This window comes from Lipophrys pholis (assembly GCF_963383615.2).
Source record: "Lipophrys pholis genome assembly, chromosome: 1".
In the NCBI taxonomy this organism is placed as follows: Eukaryota; Metazoa; Chordata; class Actinopteri; order Blenniiformes; family Blenniidae; genus Lipophrys; species Lipophrys pholis.
Window position 1 is genome coordinate 31608674 of NC_137635.1, and position 18132 is coordinate 31626805.

Genomic DNA, 18132 nt, shown 5'->3' on the forward strand with positions numbered 1-18132 from the left:
GGGGGTGATTCATCAGCCGCCGTGCTGAGTGACGGCGTCACAAAGCAGAAGGTCCGCTCAGAAAAGGCCAACGCCAGCTTCACTCAAACCACTCCGGGGAGAGTTGGAAGCCACATCAATTCACAAGTCACGGGATCACAAGTGTTTAATAACGGACCGAGAGGACGGTTGATCACTACAGCAACACAACGACTTGTGTGTGTCTCTATTCTGATCACAAGATTGGAATGTGTGTAAAGATGTGTGTGTGCGTGCTCAAAGATTTGTGTGGTAGTAATTAAGTTGTACGTGTCTGATGATGTTTGTGTGTCTGTAAAAAGTTATTTTGTGTCTGTAGTGAGAGTTGTGTGTTTCTAATGACACTTGTGTGTCTGCAACTATATATATATATATATATATATATATATATATATATATATATAATGTGTGTGTGATATTATTGTGTCTAAAATTTTGTAAAAACATGTTTGTCTCTGTAATCCCGTGTGTGTAATATTTGTGTGCTTGTCATGAGATTTGTGTGTACGTAAAGATATTTGTGTTCTAATTGATATTGGTTTGTACTAAGATTTGTGTGCCTGTCGTGATATTTGTGTTGAAGTTTCAGTGTCTGTAACAGAATTTGTAAACGCTTATTTCCATAAATGGAAACACAGATTTGTAGGTGTGTAGCAAAGGTTGTGCATTTTAATTATTTTACAGCGAGCGTGTGTGTTACTGTGTTTGTCCTGAGTTGAACAGGCGACCTCAGTTCCTTTAATTTGAATCGTCTTTTAACTCTTGTGTCCTTTACTGACCTCCTACTGACTTGAGTTTTTCTGTTTGTGTGCAAACTCATACACATATACATAAGCAGTAAGCGCGTGTGTGTGTGTGTGTGTGTGTGTGTGTGTGTGTGTGTGTGTGTGTGTGTGTGTGTGTGTGTGTGTGTGTAAGTCTGCATTTACTGGCTTTGCTCTCAGTGTCTTTGTCACTTTACCGTGAAGCACTTTGAATTAAATTAACTGCCTGAAAGGTGCTGAACAAATAAAGCTTGATTGATTGGGTTTATTACTGCGTCCTGCAGATAATTTTTTTACAATATTGTAGACCGAAGCATCAACAAGAATGTCACTGCTCATCTCACTAATAATTAAAAAATAAATCATTCGTAATTGGAACCAGGATACTCACGCAACGAAATATCAGTTCTAACACGTAATCATGCTGAAATATTACCAAACCAAACAAAATAAAAAAACATTAAGTTGTTAAATGTATTTTTTCTTTTAGATAAAGCGAATTTACCTTTTTTAAGAATGTGCAATTTCTGCGAGAGTCTGGTGATGTGAAATGAACGAGTAGTTTTTAAAACAATGTTAAAACAGGAAATTAGGAGTATATAAATAGCATTGCATGCATAATTCCCATCAAATTCTAATCTTAAGATCTGACTTTATATTGCTCAAGGAACATTTTGTGCAGCTTGAAGGGAAAAAGAATCATTATTGTTCACTTAAAACTCAAATATCACAAAAAAAGTATCACCCGTCAGTGTAGCGATTTAACGTAGATTAAATAGAATAAATATAATTAATGAAACAAGAAATTCTACCGATTTATAATATTAGTCTTTTAAGTGTGAAAATGTTTTCATGAAAGCAACCAAACTGTCAATATAGCAATAAATCAGTTAGTGACATGAACATCAACTGGGCCCCATTCAAATAATTCATTAATAAGTAAAGTTATTTATTTGACAAAAAACAACTTAGAACTATTTGCTCCTTTTTTGTCACATATATAATTTATGAGATGCAGCCAGTCAGAGATAAACATTTATACTACAGAATATAATAAATAAAAAAAATTGAATCGCCCAGTTTCATTTTTAAAGCTCAAACATGGATGTGAATGCGGCTTTTAAGCTCAATCTACACGAGTTTTGGATGACTTCCTGGAGTTATAATCATTTCCAGGGAAACGGGCTGGAATAAACCCCCAGATTAGAGGTGAAAATATAGGTTTTTTTTAAACTCGTTGCTTCAACAAAGCAGGAGGCAGAGACGCTCCCCTGGCTGCTGCTGCCCTCTGCTGGACAATCGCGCAGCAAGCGCATTGAAATAAATGTCATCTGTAATCTTTCATTACAGAAAATCCAGCTATTTAATACAATCTCTCTATAATGTGATGAGGTTAATACTGACAGAGCACACTGCAGCAGCAGGGTTTCTGCTCACTTTCATTCAACACTGAGCAATAATGCTTTTTAAGTGATCGTTGTGTAAATGCTGCTGTTGGATCCTCTATGTCTACAGACCTTCAAAGTGGCCAAATCAGTCCCAATCCTGAGAGCTTAAGAGCTAAAAAAATCTCCCCAGGAACAGTAAAGAGGAGGCTTCATACTGAGATTACTGTTCAGATTCAGAAGCGTTTCACTCTAGTTCCTATTCAGCATGTCATTCAGGCAGGAGGAGATGTGGTCAAATGGGGTAAACGTTTGGAAGTTGCATGTGATCACTACAGAAATAAACAAATTAGAAATACTGTTTGACAGAAAACATTTTTCATGTACATGTACATCATACTCAATCAAATGTGCAAATAGTTGAAGAGAACACATTTGTCGGAGTGATTATCGACCACAAAATATGCAGAAATAAGGTCGATTAACAATATAAGCCACAGCAACAGTGTTTCTACAGTCAAACACCTTGAGATTTATGAATGTGGTTAAATAGAAGCTTCAGAAATAATCTGTCACCACAAATTATACAGGAAATGTTGATGAAGACAGGAAGTGACTATAATCTGAGAGGGAAATGTGTGTGTGTGTGTGTGTGTGTGTGTGTGTGTGTGTGTGTGTGTGTGTGTGTGTGTGTGTGTATAACTATACTTATGGACTGTTTATATCAAAATGTGTTTGAAAATATAATTAACAATAATTATATTAAATATGTCAAGAGTTAAAAAGGGCAAATACATTTTTTTTTTTTAAATGTGTACTTCTCCAGTTTACATTACAATGCTTGTTTTCATTTACGTTTTCTATTTTGTACATACTTTTTTTTTTTTTTTACCAAATGGACTCCGGTGTCCTCACACACATAAGGACACAATCATTACAGCGATTTCTTTGCAGACCGGTGTTTCGGATTAACTGGTTCCCCTGTTACCTGGTGACAGACGTCCTCTGGCGTCTCGTGCTTGTGCTCGTAACAGGAGACGTTGCTCGCCGCCCTGATGAACGCCGTTTAACCACATTCACAATAAAGTTCGGAAGTGTCGTACCTTGTCCGTTTCCTTGTTAGTTGATGACTGTCGCTCAGCTGCACGCGCTCACGTGACGTCGGGCTGATACGTCACCGAGGTGGCGGGGCTCTAATCCAGTGTATTTAACAGGTAGTCGCCAGTGCACTGACGCTGTAGCAGCCTGTAAACCAGTCAGTGGAACTCTACCGACATCTTGTGGCTGTTATGCAACAAAAACATTCACACATGTCTGAAATTATAGTCTGAGAAAAGCCGCTTCTGTTTGCAACGTGCATTTTGAATGTATGTGGGTCAAGCAGTGACGGGCAGTGAGAGGACACGTGCTTAATTCATGCCTCATGAGTGGAGTTTGCATGTTCTTCAGCCATGAGGACTGATGGCTTTGAATCAACCACAGCTTATATATTACAATGTGGAGGATTTTGAATGTGATGATGACTGATTAGAAAAACAAAAGTTAATTCTTTATGTTGTATTTGGAATAAAAATATTTAAAATACTGCAGGGATATTGTTTTTACTAACATTGAACAGTTTCCCCACTTGATAATCCAGGTAATGAAGACAGATTAAAGCGAAAAGTGGCAGAAATATAGAGTCAACGTTTATTTCAAACTTTGGCCATGAATATAAACATTTTTCTGGAAATATAGTTTATACAAAAAACTATAAAGACAACTTCTTAAGTGGCAGCAAATATACACTTTACTACTGTCACACATTCAGCTTTGGCACCAAAACAAAACAGTGGTATAAATACTTTCATTGACCATCTCACACAAACACACAGTCAGTTTTATATCATTGATATACAAATACCCAGACACAGACACACACACACACACAGTCAGTCAGTTTTATATCATTGACACACACACACACACACACACACACGTCTGCATGTTCTCCCTGTGCATGTGTGGGTGAATCCCAGGTACTTCACACACACTCGGCCCTCCACAACCCTGAGATGATGCAGCTGCAGCATATATATGGTGGATAAAATTAGTTGTTTTTTTTTTGTTTTTTTTTATTTCTTCAAGTGTTTCTTCAGGAGTAAATCTGCCTCTTCATTAAAGTGCTCCATCACACGCTCCAAGCTTTCCACTGCGTGTTTTTTTTGTTTTTTTTTACTTTTTATTGTTGTTTTCTTTTTTTCAGAAAATGTAACAGAAACACAAACAACAATCGAACAAACAGCAGGCGGAGATCTATCTCTAAAGCAACATCTCACTCATAGCTCACTATGCTCATGTGACCATATTGATTCTTTCCTTCATAATAGAGTTTGAGGTTGCGCCCCCCTATGGTGGCATGTTGTTACTACACAGAATCAGGCCTGACAGTTAAAAACACAGATGAGCCATTTTGACCAAATTTCAGCAAAGATATCAATTTTACATCTTAACTATCCGTCCATCACAGAGCAAACACACACATTCAAGCCTGTGGGACATTTAGAGTCCCCAAATGATCTCAAATGCATGTTTTTGGACGGTGGGAGGAAGTCGGGAGTATCCGGAGAGAACCCACACGTGCACAGGGAGAAACCCAGGAGTGCTCACCACCACACCACTTTGGCATTAAAAGAAACATAACGCTCTGAAAATGTGTGTATTAATACAACATGTCATTGTTAATCCTCCACTTAAGTTCATCTGTGTGGGTGTATGTGTACATATACATGTATGTATGTATGTATGTATGTGTGTGTGTATCAATATATGTGTATAGAATTTTTCTTCTTACACATTAAACCATGTTTCCACCTTTTCACACAATAAAACGTTGCCTTGTGATTTCTTCTAAAAAGAAAACCCTTGCTGAGTCAACAGTTTTTTCCCCCCTGAAGCTCTTTGAAATCCCCCGGGGGAAGCCCACCTCCTGGAAAATCACTTACTTCTACAGTTTATGTATTTGTCTCCACGTTAAAGACATTTTAAACCATTGTCAGTTATAATCAATCATCGCAACACAGGTTTGTGAGCTCCTCACAGTACAAACCTTCTTTGTTTGTCACCTACAGTCAAACAAGTTCAGAGATAAATTGATTTTAAAATTAAAAAAATCAAAAAAAAACAATCAGAGCGATCAGAAAACTTACAGTATCGATATGATCTCCAGCAATGATTGGGGGGTAATCCAGCATGTCTTGCAGCTCCACTCCTTGAACACTAGGGAGCGCTCCAGGCTAACTCGTGCAGTAGGTTAAAGGTCAATTAGATTGCGTAAGAGAATGAGCTCTCCTGGAGGGAGACTGCTGGATGAAGATGGTGGCCCTCAGAACTCGGTGATGGAGCCCCTCAGCGCTTCATCACCACCTGCTCAAAGGCTCCAGCAGTGACCCTGAAACACGAGACCACCGGAAATCAGGAGGCTTTCACAGAATGCGTTTACATGCTGTAGAATTAAATCACATTTATTTACACTCAGGCAAAACTTGGTCCTGCGTTTGTTATGAGGTCCTGCTGTTATGTGACTGAACCTCACCTTGTGTACTGACTCCCCAGAGCCGTGCTCCCTCCAGGACCCACAAACAGGCTGAGCCCCTCCTCTGCAACACACACACACACACACACACACACACACACACACACACACACACACACACACACACACACACACACACACACACACACACACACACACACACACACACAAATAAGTCAGGACTTCAGAGTACCAATCAGACACTTTGCAGGATTTCTAAAAATAAATGTGGAGCGGAGGAACAGCTGCCAAGCAGCCTCACAGAGAGTTGATCTATATGGAAGAAAAAGAAAATCTACTATTGTTGTTGTTGTTGTATTGTTTTATTCTTTCTGTTTTCAGTTTTTATTGTCCAGTGATGTCGCTGTAATTGTTGTCGATGTTTTAATTGTCTTTATTTTTATTGTTGCTTTGTTTCAATTATCATCCTGAATGTTTCTACTGTAGATACTTAAACTGTTGTGGATTATTAGATTAGATGTGTGATTTCAGGTCTCCACTCACATCTTTACAGTATTTCGTTGTATCAGTCAGTCTGGTGGAGTAAATGTTGGGGTTGCTCCAGCATGTGACCCTGTTTTGTGTTTGTTCCCATCAATATCTTTGTGTGTTTGACACCGATGAGGAGAATTTGTAGCAGTGAAACACAATAATGAGAAAACGTGAAATTAAAACAGAGAAAAAAAAAAAACACGGATTGAGGTCATTTCTAGTTACAAAACGAGAAGATCTACTTCAACACAAATGATGAGGGAATGAGTTGTATCATTGGGTGAAAGGTGTCTGTCCTCTATATAAACTAAGTCTTGGTTAAGAACAGGACATTGTAATAAGAGTAGCAGTGAGGTGAAGCTGTCCTTGTAGTATTCATAGAGCCGATTAACTAAATAAGTTATGTAATCCTATCAAACAAAAAACAAAAAAGAATCTAGAAAATTGGCCAAAGTGTGTCTATTATCTTACTGAATAAACAACTTACTATGAGAAACTCAGGAGAATTTCAAACCGAGCAGTGAAATGTTGCATTGCAACACCTCAAAGTAATATGATCCCCCCCCACCACCACACCCACACCCACACACACACACACACACCCTCTGCACTGGAGTCCAGGAAGCCGTGGCTGAAGTCCTGGCTCTGCAGGATTTTCTCGATTATGTCGTCAGCGTCCACCCGGGTGGCGTCGACCCTCTTCAGCTGGTTCTCCATCGAGTTCTGCTTCACAGGGTGTCTGACGGGGAACCAGAGGAAACCATTCCAGCATTTCTGTTTTTTAGATATACTGTATATATACAGTATACATATTAAGATCTCACGCAGGGTGATCAGAAGACATTTGCGCCGTAGCCGCTCTCTACCTGATGAATTTGGTGGGCGTGGAGGGGTTTTCAGGCGTGGAGACTGGAGGAGTGGTCCTGCTCTCCCCCTGCTGCTCGCTGGGCTCCAGGATGCTGCCGATGCCCGTGGAGGCGGAGCCTCCGGACGCGCTGCGCCGGTGGCACAGATCTGTTAAACTGGAGTGGTTGGAGCTGTAACCTGCACAACACCAGAGAGAAACACTAGATGAGAATCAGTAATGAAGGTATGGATACTGCATACAGCCTTCCTCTCTGCTCTCCCGCTCATAGTGAATAGTTTGAATCCCAATCTCCACCGCCCACATGTCAAAGTGTCCTTGAGCAGAACACTGAAAAAGGCAAACTGCTCCCAGCGGGTGGACTGAGCGCCTCACATGTGGCAACCACGTTCATCGGTTCAAGAATTTCCCCCTGGGATGAATGAAGCATTTCTGTTCTATTCCAGAATAGAGCATGCTGGGTAAACTCGATGTGCACCTGAGATTTTGGACTGCTGACTTGCATAACTGGGCGTTCTGGAGTGTCCATACGCTATGAGCTCTTCAGGAACCGACACCGACTTTCCTGGAGTTTCTGAAAATAAAATAATTAATTAATAAAAAATACCATGAGTTGAGGAGTTTTGCATATCACACATTTAATCTCAAGAGAATTTACTAAATGGCACGTACATCTACAGCAAAACGTCTTTCATGTTGGACTGAGGGATCAGATTAAGCGTGTGTGTTTACATACCAGCGAGCGAGCGGGACATGTGGATGTCTCCTCCTTTCCTGTCTTGAAGGAGACACTGTGCCTCAGGCTGTGGGACGCCCAGAGTCATGGCCGTTGACGGAGGCCTGCAAAGGACCAGAGGAGTTCATCAGAACCGGTTTGGCACCTGAAGGAACTGCCCGACACACTCACACACGCAACTAATTACAAATGTTCTCTTTTTTTGGTGCAAACAGGTACAACTATATTTCTTTTCTTTTTTTCAAAACCTGGATTTGTGCAATTTCAGCATTATGTATATATATTTTTCACAATGCCTTCTAATGCAAACGACAGTAATAACACCAAAAACTATGTCCTCTATATGCAGCTTGGGGTTGTTGTTTTTTTTTGACATTTTCTGGCCCCAAAAATGTAACGTAGTGTCTTGAAAAGTTTTTGATCTCCACTGGGAGCAACTTGGGTTTCAAAGACGCTGCGACACATGGACGTGGGAATCAAACTTGCAAACCCTTGGATGTGAGAACAATCCACTCTACCAGCTGCTCTCGGCTTTCTCTCTCTTTAAAGTTGCACCCGTCTGCTTGTGTTTGTTTCAGTTTTTAGTGTGGTCGTGTTCGTGACAGCGGCTGCTGGTTTCATCCCATTGAGACGCCTTATCATAATAAGTTTACTATTTGTCAAATTTCAGTGACCTAGGATGAATAGTAATGTATTTGTATACACAAAGACACATAGTTCCTTTAAAACAGTAACTCATCGTTGGTTTAAAATCACAGACGGGGGGTGGGGACGTGGGGGGTGGAGGGTGGTGGGGGCGGGTGGGGGGTGTAGGGTGGGGGGGGGGGGGGTTCACGACGCAAACCTTCACAGAAAAGATGTTCGAAGTGAAAAAAAAAAACCAAAACGCACACATACGTATGTGAACGTGAGGGGAGTAAACAGGGACAACCGACATAGACGCTTCCCATATATATATATATATATATATATATATATACATATCTATATCTATCTATCTATCTAGATAGATCTATCTATCTATCTATCTATCTATCTAGATATAGATAGATAGATAGATAGATAGATAGATAGATAGATAGATAGATGGATATATATATAAATGGAAACACTGACTGGCAGAGGAAACCAAACGTTGCCACGGTTTGACAAAAGGAGGAGGGAAGGAAGAACAACAAAGCACAATGAAACAAACCACACACACGCAAATAAAACCAGAAGTCACGTCGTTCCACTGTGCAGCTTGTAATTTCCCCACGCACAGTGAGTAACAACGTGTGGGACGAATGACTAAGCCTCAGACGTCTCCAAGGCAGCGGCGTATTGTTAGTGTGCACAGGCGCTGGACCAGGGAATGCGCGTGGGGAAGGCTTTTCCAGGAGTGTGATGTTACATCACGAGCCCTGTGACAAACGGCTCTCAACTTTCCTGAACAGACCATCAGCTGCTGTTCTCCTCTGAGGCCGGGCGGATTAACACCCGGGCGAGGCTGCAGATAAGACGAACCCACCTCGGTTATAAAGTAATAATACATCATAATAATTGTAAAGTCTTATTGGCAAGGTGCTGCAATGACTCTTTGAAAAGTCCCTACTTGATTAAAGCTGCTGCAGGCAAAGTACTGACCGGAAGTAGCCGGAGAGTTCAGACTTGTAAAAATCTTATTAATGAGGCTCCATCATATCTTAAAAAGATGTCAGTGCCCTTTTACCCCAGCAGGGTATTTGGCACGGGAGGTTCCTAAAAGTGGAATGGGAGCTTTCAGTTATCATGTGGAGCCAGCACTGTTGATCACTTTCTTCAGAAAGCTGCTTTAGACTGAACAGAGACCTGATTCATTGTGGTTTATTTCCTTTCTTTACTCCCAAATAATTCCTCTCGTGCTTCTACTCTACAATGAGATGCATAAACAGTACTCAGCATCTGTTATTGTTGACCTACTCAGGGTTTTGTTTCCTTTTTTTCTTTTTTCATTAGTGCCTTTTTCATGGACGTGTGAACAAAAGACAAAACAAGTGGGAGGATCTGATTAAAAATAATCTAATATAATTAAATATGAGCTATGTAATCAAAACATCACATTTGAATCACATTTAAGTTTTGGATAAAAGAAGTGATATTGTTCAACTGAAAGTGTTTTTGGTAGGTGAATATATCAAATTTGCATAATAAAATAATGATTATATGTTAGTTGTTGTTTTTTTTAGTTCTAGTAAAAGACTTGTTGACGTGCCTTTCTTCATACTTCTTTGTTAAACTGAAAGTTTCCAAGGAAACCCGCCCTCATCCATGAGCCTGCTCCTGTAGTGTAACTAGAAAAGTCAAGTGCAATCAAAGGTGTTAACTCATAACCCAAAAACAACAAAAGTTTACTGCCACCCAGGGTAATTTAACCTTAAATGCGCTCAGCAGTGGATTGTGGGCGGAAACTGGAGCACCACAAAGGGAGAGAAGAAGCAATTTCCACACAGAAATGAAAACATGTGAGAACATGGCTTGAATAGACGGGCGCTTACGTTTTAAAACAGGGATCTCCAGACATAAGCTGTGTGCTGATGACAACCTGTAAAAGACATAAAAGCAAAGTTTCATGTCGTTTCATGTGTAGATCCTCATGACTGGTTGAAGTGCTGCCTTGGGAAAAGTATGCATATTTTCAAAAGCATTCCCATAGCTCAGGCAGGTAAGACATTTCAGGCAGAAACATGTCCGACACCCCAGCTGAAGCCTGCTGACTCAGGTACCGGGTGACGTGATGCAGAATGGATCATGTTTTTTCTTTCTTATTGCTGTGTGAAGTTGTACGCACAAGAACAACGTTGTCAGACGGTCCTCTGGGTTTTTTTTTTACAACACAACACCGAGAGAAGATCTGCGTGCCGTTCACTGTCCCACCTTCAGGATAGAGTTGTCCTGTCTGGTGTTCTTGGTGTCGTATCCCTCCAGGAGACACCGTCGCACGGTGCTGCCGGACCCGGCAAACTCCGACAGGTTCAAGTCGGCAAAGCCCAGCTGCAAAGCACATCCAACCAAATTCAGTTCAAGCAGGTCACACTGATGCTGCTTTATACAGATTTAATCCTGTTGGTAGGATTCATGGATTAGCTTTTGTATATCATGGCTGTGGAAATACCAAATATAAGTGGAATGAAGGGGTAACTTCAAATTTTAATATCTGGCAGTTCTTCAAAGTTACTTTGTGTTTCAATAAGATCACGTTCTAAAAGTGTGATTTTGTAGAAACACGACATGTTTCTTGTACATTTTCTTCTAAAACAACAGAAAATAAAGCATGCTGGGAAAAGAAAGATACTTCCAATGACTGAAAACAGAAAAAAACACATCTTGTGTATAGGTGTCTGTCTGTATTTTCAAATATATTTGTCACTTTTGTGAAACTTAAGTAAAACTGAGCTCTCAGGCAAAAATCCCCGTGTGGAATTTCAATTCAGTTTACAAGAAACTGAGCAGGTATGTGAACTAGGAAGTTGAGATCGCCGCACAGTGACAGTTATTGGTTAACGCTGCACAGTCAATGTTTCACTCATTTTTCAATCAGTAACGGCAGCCACAAACAAAGAATGTGAAAACTTGTCGGTGGCTAAAGAGGTCTTTGAAGGACATACGGACGCCGCATGTTTCCACTAATCTCCAGCACAGAGGAGGTCGATTAATTTTCCAGAAGGACCACGTGAAACAGGAGGGACTGCTGTGAGCACAAACTGAAGTCCACGTGAATAAATGTCTCAAAGCTGTGACGCGTTTCTGAAACTATGTCCACTGCAAAATCTTTACACCCATTACATGGACGTCCTGTCTGGACGTCATATGGATGACCTCTGGATGACGTAACGCAATGGAAAAAAAAAAAGAAATTGGACTGTGACCACACCTGGACTTAAAACCAAACCTCTTTTATGACCGGCAAGACTCCTGTCCACTAGACCAACAACACACTCCTGATCATAATAATCCTGACAGTAATTTTGAAAGCATGTCACTAATATAAGACAAGTTTTAAAAAAAGTATTACTAACAGTGTGCCCTAGATAACATCGATTCATACAATACTTTTCTTAGAAAAAAATTATTTTTTTTATGCGGGCTTCCCTGCTGATGTCTTTTGGAGGTATGGAAATGACATGTTAAAGACATGATTTGGACCACTATTGCTCAGTGGGTTGCAGTACCACTTGGCACCACAAGGTGGTGTGTTGAGCCAATGAAAGAAGCAGCAGGAGGAACATGTAATGTCATGATGGCCGAAGGTCTCGGCTAACAAGAAGAGTCAAAACTCTAAAGGCAAAGTAAGAACAGGCGCGACTCAACACTGCCACCCAGTGTGCATCCGAAATATGGCCTCCATTCTACAGCCCCTTTAAGAGTCAAAGTTGGTTACCTTTGCAAAACTTTTTCCACCCTTTAGTTCCTGAAAGAATGAAAAGAAAAGTAGTGTTAATAGATGGGACCGTTTCATTCCTGTCTTATGGGGCATTCTTGTTATAACAATCATAACACCGGGGCTAAAGTCCACATGAAAGCCTTGACTAGGATGTTGATGTTACACATTAACAGGAATCAAAGAACATTCATGTCTCACAAGAAAAAAAATAGATTTTTAAGACAGAAATTATTATTTTTTAAGTAAACAAAATAATTTCTCAAACATCAAGGTAAATAAAGTGTGACATTAAAAGGACCAGCTATAATAAAAGAGCAAACACAGCTAAGTAACCCAGTTAAAGTGAATAAATGCAGTGTTGCAAGTGAGCAGAAGTGTTTCTGATGAATGCAGGAATGATGTGCAATACTGTTGCTTCACACACTTCACATGTATATAAGAAGGAACTCAACGGATCCTGAACCGGTGTGAAGAGAGAAATAGAAAATGTAAAAAAGTCCCTTACCTTACGTACAGACACCCGACACACACAGGGGTCCAGTACACCGGTCCCGGCGCCGGCGCTCATCTTACTCACAAAGGAAAATCGCTTCTTCCAGCGCACACAGTTGGCCTGGACGGGCTCGCTGTGACACAAATACATTCAGAAATGTTACTTCATTCACTCACACAGCCAATCATCTATCCAATCCCAACACAGACTCAAACCGGAGACCATCTAGCTTGGATTTGAAAGTGCAAACCACTGCACCACTGAGAGGATCGATATATACACTTCAAATAGTCAGTTTTACCCAATACAAATACACTCTTTCATTGACTTGCATTGTTTTATTGGATCATTACCTATAGTACGCATTGTTTATCCATCTTCTATTAGTTTATCTGTTTCAGGCTTCCATGTGAAACTTCACAGTTTGTACAGTCACATGAGTTGCTGGTTGATTTTCTCCACTTTAACATAGTTATTTGCTCTCATGGTATCTTGTCTTTACTGTGAATCAGGACTCTGGAGACCTCAGCGACAATTTAATATGGTGGTATAGGTTTATGTTTGTCTCAGCCAACAAAAGCAAGATGAAGGAATAACTTAATATTTAATTTTAGGCTAATACACTTAGCCTAATATTAAACTGAGACACGAGTTGCAGCCTTCAGTTTCATCACTTTTTGATGCCCTCAAGCTTTAACTCTTGCCCCTGCCCCTTAGAATCCAGGGTATTGGTCCCTGGGATGTTTACTCCACATTTGTTGGGTCCAGGCAGTAACCATGGTAACGTAATGAGTCTCTGCGTTCGCAGCAACACGTGCTCACTCTGTCTTTCTTTCCAGAGTGACTCATTCAGCCACAGCAAGCACTTATTATTATTATTCCTCCAAGACAACTCTCCCTACCCGCCCATCCCATCTTTTATGACAGCTAGAAAAGTAAGAGTGCCTTCAGGACAATGCTTTAAAATGAACATATTTGGGATCTATTTTTTATTTAATTCTTTTACATTTGCACTTGTGAAGAGAAAGAAAATGTAAAAATGTGAACTAAAGTATTCAAAGACAAACCTGAAAGGATAGTAACGTGCATATGTACTCTAAAAGAAATCCAATAGTGGACTCTATCATGTAAACCTGGGTCTGAACACATGACTCAAGTACATGTGAACAAGATTGATCTGATGATCATCAGTCATCACATTTTATGCTCATTTGAACAAGTTCTTTACTGTGTTTGTGTTCCCGCTGACAAACACAGTAAACAAGCGTGCGCTTTCTCTAGCATTTCACCCATTTCTTCTTTTCTCGATATCAGTATCTCAGAAATTGGAGCAATTTTGATGACTTTGCTGTTTTTAGTTATTTCTCATTGCTTTTTGTGCTTCTGACATCTTTCCTGCTGCATTTTGTAGTCAACTACCAGTCTGACATGGAATGGCATAACGGGGAAGTTCCTTTCACAATCAGTCTGAAGATAGAGAAGCTCTGATGTGCTATTTCAGAAGGCTCTTATTTTGATATACCACATCAGATTGGGCTGGGACTTTGTGAATGACGTCCTGACTTGACCTACTATCAGTCTGACATGGAATGGGTTTATGATAACAGGCAATTTCCTGTTAATATCAGTCTGAATTTAGAGTGAAATAAGCCTCCACTTGGTGTTTTAGAGGGCTCTTATTTTAACATGCCACATCAGATTGGGCTGGCGCTGTGTGACGGACATCCAGACTTGACCTACTATCAGTGTGATATGGAATGGGTTTACGACAGAGGTAGGCAACCCACGGCTCTTCTGTTCCTCTGCTGCGGCTCAAGGAGCCCCGGTCCCGCTGCAGTACGGGGGCGGTGCGGTACGGTACGGTTAGGCAAAGCGCACCCGGGGGGCTTTTCCACCAAAAAGAACAAGGTGCTAGTTCTGGGTCAGTGCCGGATTTAGCACCAGTTCTTTGTGTTTCCACCGCCAATCCCCGGCCTATCAGGGACAAAACAGGTACTAAGCCGGCCCCACATATCGTTGCTGGGCCAGAGCAGAGTCATCAGCTGGGGGCGGAGTTATGGCTACCTACGAGGAGGAAGCGACGCCGTGTAATGCGCCGATGAAGAAGGTGATTAGCCGTTCGGTACAGGTCGTATCTTCTCTACCGTAAGTTCATGTGGGTGAACAAAGCCAGTAGTATTACTCGCAGAAACACCATAAGCACCGTCACTGTTGATGTTTTGTGGACTTCCGTTTGGCGGGCAACTTATGCTTCTTCTTCATATTCCTCATTCTTTTCCGGCAGTTTAGACAACTTTCGGCACATTGCTGCCTCCTGGAGGTTTTCCACAGAAGTGCTCGGGACTACGTATGCAGTGACGTGGCTCTCACTCAGCTCCCTTGACAATGGAAAAACAACCGCTTCAATAGCGCCGGCCCTGAACAAGCGCCTGGTTCTTTTTGGTGGAAAAGCCCCTACAGACCCGACTGTGTTTCGCGGTCCCACCACAGAGGGTGCGCTTAAAATGTAGGCAGGGTTGTGAACGCCACATGCCATGTAACGTTATTACGCAACAGTACTTGCCGGAACAAAGTTGCGGAATTTGAATTTTGAATTTATTGTAAGGAAACCAGGGGGCTGCAGCTCCGAGAAAAGCCGTGAGCCTCGGTTCTCTGACACAGTTTAAATTTTCTCATTGCGAACAGCAGCGTCCAGCTTCCACTGGATCTCCTCCTCTCCTGTCACTGAGAGGAGCGTCTGCACCTCGTCGGGATAAACCGAGTCAACAAAACAAGCAGGGAGCGCAGAGCGGCGTGTGTATACAATAACAGGAGGGTTTACGACAGATGAGATATTTAAACACTGCGGGCTTGTCGAGAGTGACGATCGTCGCTGACCAATCAGCAGACACGTGGAGGAACAACGGTGACAAGGGTCATTCACTTCTTCACCTCACTGGCACCGAAGGGGACAATTATTCACTTAACGTTAAATAAGGGCGACTCACACGGAGAGGGTGCTGGTCTATTCCTGGAGGATCAGAAGCTCCAGGGTTGGAAAGGAGCCACCGCCTCTCTCTCACCCTCTCCTCACTTATGTTTTGCTTTTTATAAAGGGAAATTTTAATTGGGGCCAAAACTTTTATTGAAAAGACTGAACTGGGTGATGTGGTGATAAAACCTTAGGAGGAACTGATTTACAGTGTGGCCACCGTAGTCCAGTGGTTATGACTTATACCTGCCATGAAGGGAGAATTTGTGTTTTTTCTAACTTAGAGATCTCATTTACTGGAATCTTTATTTTGAAATCCGTTTGAGTATATGCTCCTATGGTAATACATGGTGTATAGGCGTATATGATATTTTATTATTCTATTCTGTGTGGAGCAATGCTGTAAAAAATAAATCCCTTTATTTTAAGAATTTTTAATTTGTTATTTTGTATTTTGCAATTCTATTTAGTTATATAAAGGATGCATACTTTGGAATTATTGAAATTATTAAGGAATATTTGGGTAAACTGTTTTTTGAAAACAACATTTTAATCTATTTATTTCTATAGTGCTTTCCATACAAAATAATGGAACACTGTGCATTAAACAATAATAATAACGAAACAAAAAACCGATATAAGAACTACATTTAAAATCAAGGCAGGAAGAAAGTCCAGAGAGCGTCACAAAAGGTCATTTCTGCATTTAAGGACAAACAAATAAATGGTAAAGAATAACATTCAAACCCCAAGTAAAATACTAAGGCTTAAAAAAAAGGCACATTATGACACATTTCTCAAAGAACAGACAACAATCTTAAAATGAGACATTTAGATTTACGATAACAAGATTCAAAACAATAATAGCACAGTAATGATAAAGTATTTGGGTAAATGATTACTCAATAAAATTGGAAATATGTGAAAATCCTCAAACATATTGATAAATGATCATCTTGAAAGGAATTTCACATAATAAATCTGCACTTAAGTGAAGCATTGTGAGCATTTAAAAGTTAAAAGTTAACTAAACGCAGCAGTTTTGTCAATGAACAAGCAAGAACTGAGACGACAAGCTGTATTTCCAATCAACCGGTTGAAACTTTCATTTTAACGTGAGATGTGTCCGGTGAACTGGACGAGTTGCGGCTAAAAATAGACGAGAAAAGAAAAGAGTCTCACCGAGTGGACTCCGCCGCAAAGCCTCCGTCCAACAGCCGCACTTTGCAGAACAACACTCCGTTGACGAAGGGGACCGAGGACAGCTCCTCCAGCTCGAAGTCCACTTTGAATTTATATTTCTTTTTCTTCATGAGAATGAAGGACATGCTGCCGACTTCCTGGACTGGCTGCGAGAGAATCAAGAGACGAAGTGCGGCTGCGGCGCTCAGCTGCTGCGGACCGACTCAAAGTTCAAACGAGGCCCCGCCCACTCGGAGAAATACCAGCGTGACGTCGGGCGCGCTCAAGTATCTGATTGGTCAATCCGAGCAGGGGAATTAAAAAAAAGTACAAATATCGTCTGTCACGATCATAAACATTACCGGCGGAAGTCGGTTACTCCTGGTGAGGAATAGGTAACGGCTGCTGTCAGATTTGAGTCATTGAGTTTTATAGAACCAGAACAGAGATATATAGTCATAGTGAACCACGCTATCTTTAAAGTAAACTGCTGTTGGATTATTCTTTTCCTGCACAAACTTCCAGAACGACACCAAACCTATAGAAAAAAATACAAAAAACTATTTAAGTGAGTTCATTGTTCACCATTCTTCTATACCGGTTTAACCAGTTCAGGGTGTCGTCTATGATGAAAGCAGGTTACACCCTGGACAAGTCAACAGTCCATCACAGGACACACACACACACACACACACACACACACACACACACACACACACACACACACACACACACACACACACACACACACACACACACACACACCGACACACACACACACACGCACACACACACACACACAAAAGAAAACCCACTCACATTACAAGAGGCCTGGCCTGGATTTGAAGCCAACATCTTCTCACTATAAAGTGAAAGTGCTCACGACACCAAAGTGCAGAGTCATGATTGATCTTTATGAAATCTGGCGATCAGCGGAATGCCTTTGGAGGCAGTGGTGACTTAGAGGTTAGAAAAGTGGACATGAGATCGGTTCCCACAGCAGACACCACTGGGGGTCAAGACCCTGATCAGGTCCCCAGAGTTCCCTTCTGTGGCTGCCCACAACCTTGCATTAGGATGGGTAAAGGGGGATTTCCCCATGCACATTGACAGATAGATAATAGAGTATGATTAGTTAGTTCCTTGTGTGGAGCAGTGGTTAGCGCCGTTGCTCACAGTAAAAATGTCACAGGTTCAAATATCAGCCAGGCCTTTCTGTGCGGAGTTTCCGTGTTGTACAAAGCAGTAAA

The 18132-nt window shown here is 41.1% G+C and overlaps 1 protein-coding gene across 2 annotated transcripts; it reads right to left on the minus strand.

Moving 5' to 3' along the window:
- Window positions 1-3833: 3833 nt before the first annotated feature.
- Window positions 3834-17127, minus strand: LOC308122240 (EEIG family member 2-like). 2 transcript variants are annotated; one of them, XR_013936132.1, is made up of 12 exons: window positions 16883-17119; window positions 12742-12862; window positions 12234-12263; window positions 10730-10846; window positions 10351-10397; window positions 7835-7938; window positions 7577-7672; window positions 7100-7277; window positions 6836-6972; window positions 5742-5805; window positions 5021-5597; window positions 3834-4216 (listed from the first exon to the last, which is right to left on the minus strand). XR_013936132.1 is itself a non-coding variant. In XM_080483953.1 (11 exons), the coding sequence occupies exons 1-11, from the start codon at window positions 17026-17028 to the stop codon at window positions 5555-5557; spliced, it is 1083 nt and encodes a 360-aa protein (XP_080340079.1). In that variant the 5' UTR covers window positions 17029-17127; the 3' UTR covers window positions 3834-5554. The 2 variants fall into 2 exon arrangements, 1 of the variants encoding a protein (XP_080340079.1); XM_080483953.1 differs by having other exon boundaries at window positions 3834-5597; window positions 16883-17127.
- Window positions 17128-18132: the final 1005 nt, after the last annotated feature.

Excerpts from the sequence above, each read along its gene's own strand:
- LOC308122240 (XM_080483953.1), bottom strand. The coding sequence starts at position 17,028 with ATGTCCTTCATTCTCATGAAGAAAAAGAAATATAAATTCAAAGTGGAC. Across the intron at positions 12,264-12,741 it reads GTCGGGTGTCTGTACGTAAG|GAACTAAAGGGTGGAAAAAG; the intron begins GTAAGGGACTTT and ends TCATTCTTTCAG. Across the intron at positions 10,847-12,233 it reads GTGGAAAAAGTTTTGCAAAG|CTGGGCTTTGCCGACTTGAA; the intron begins GTAACCAACTTT and ends TGTGCTTTGCAG.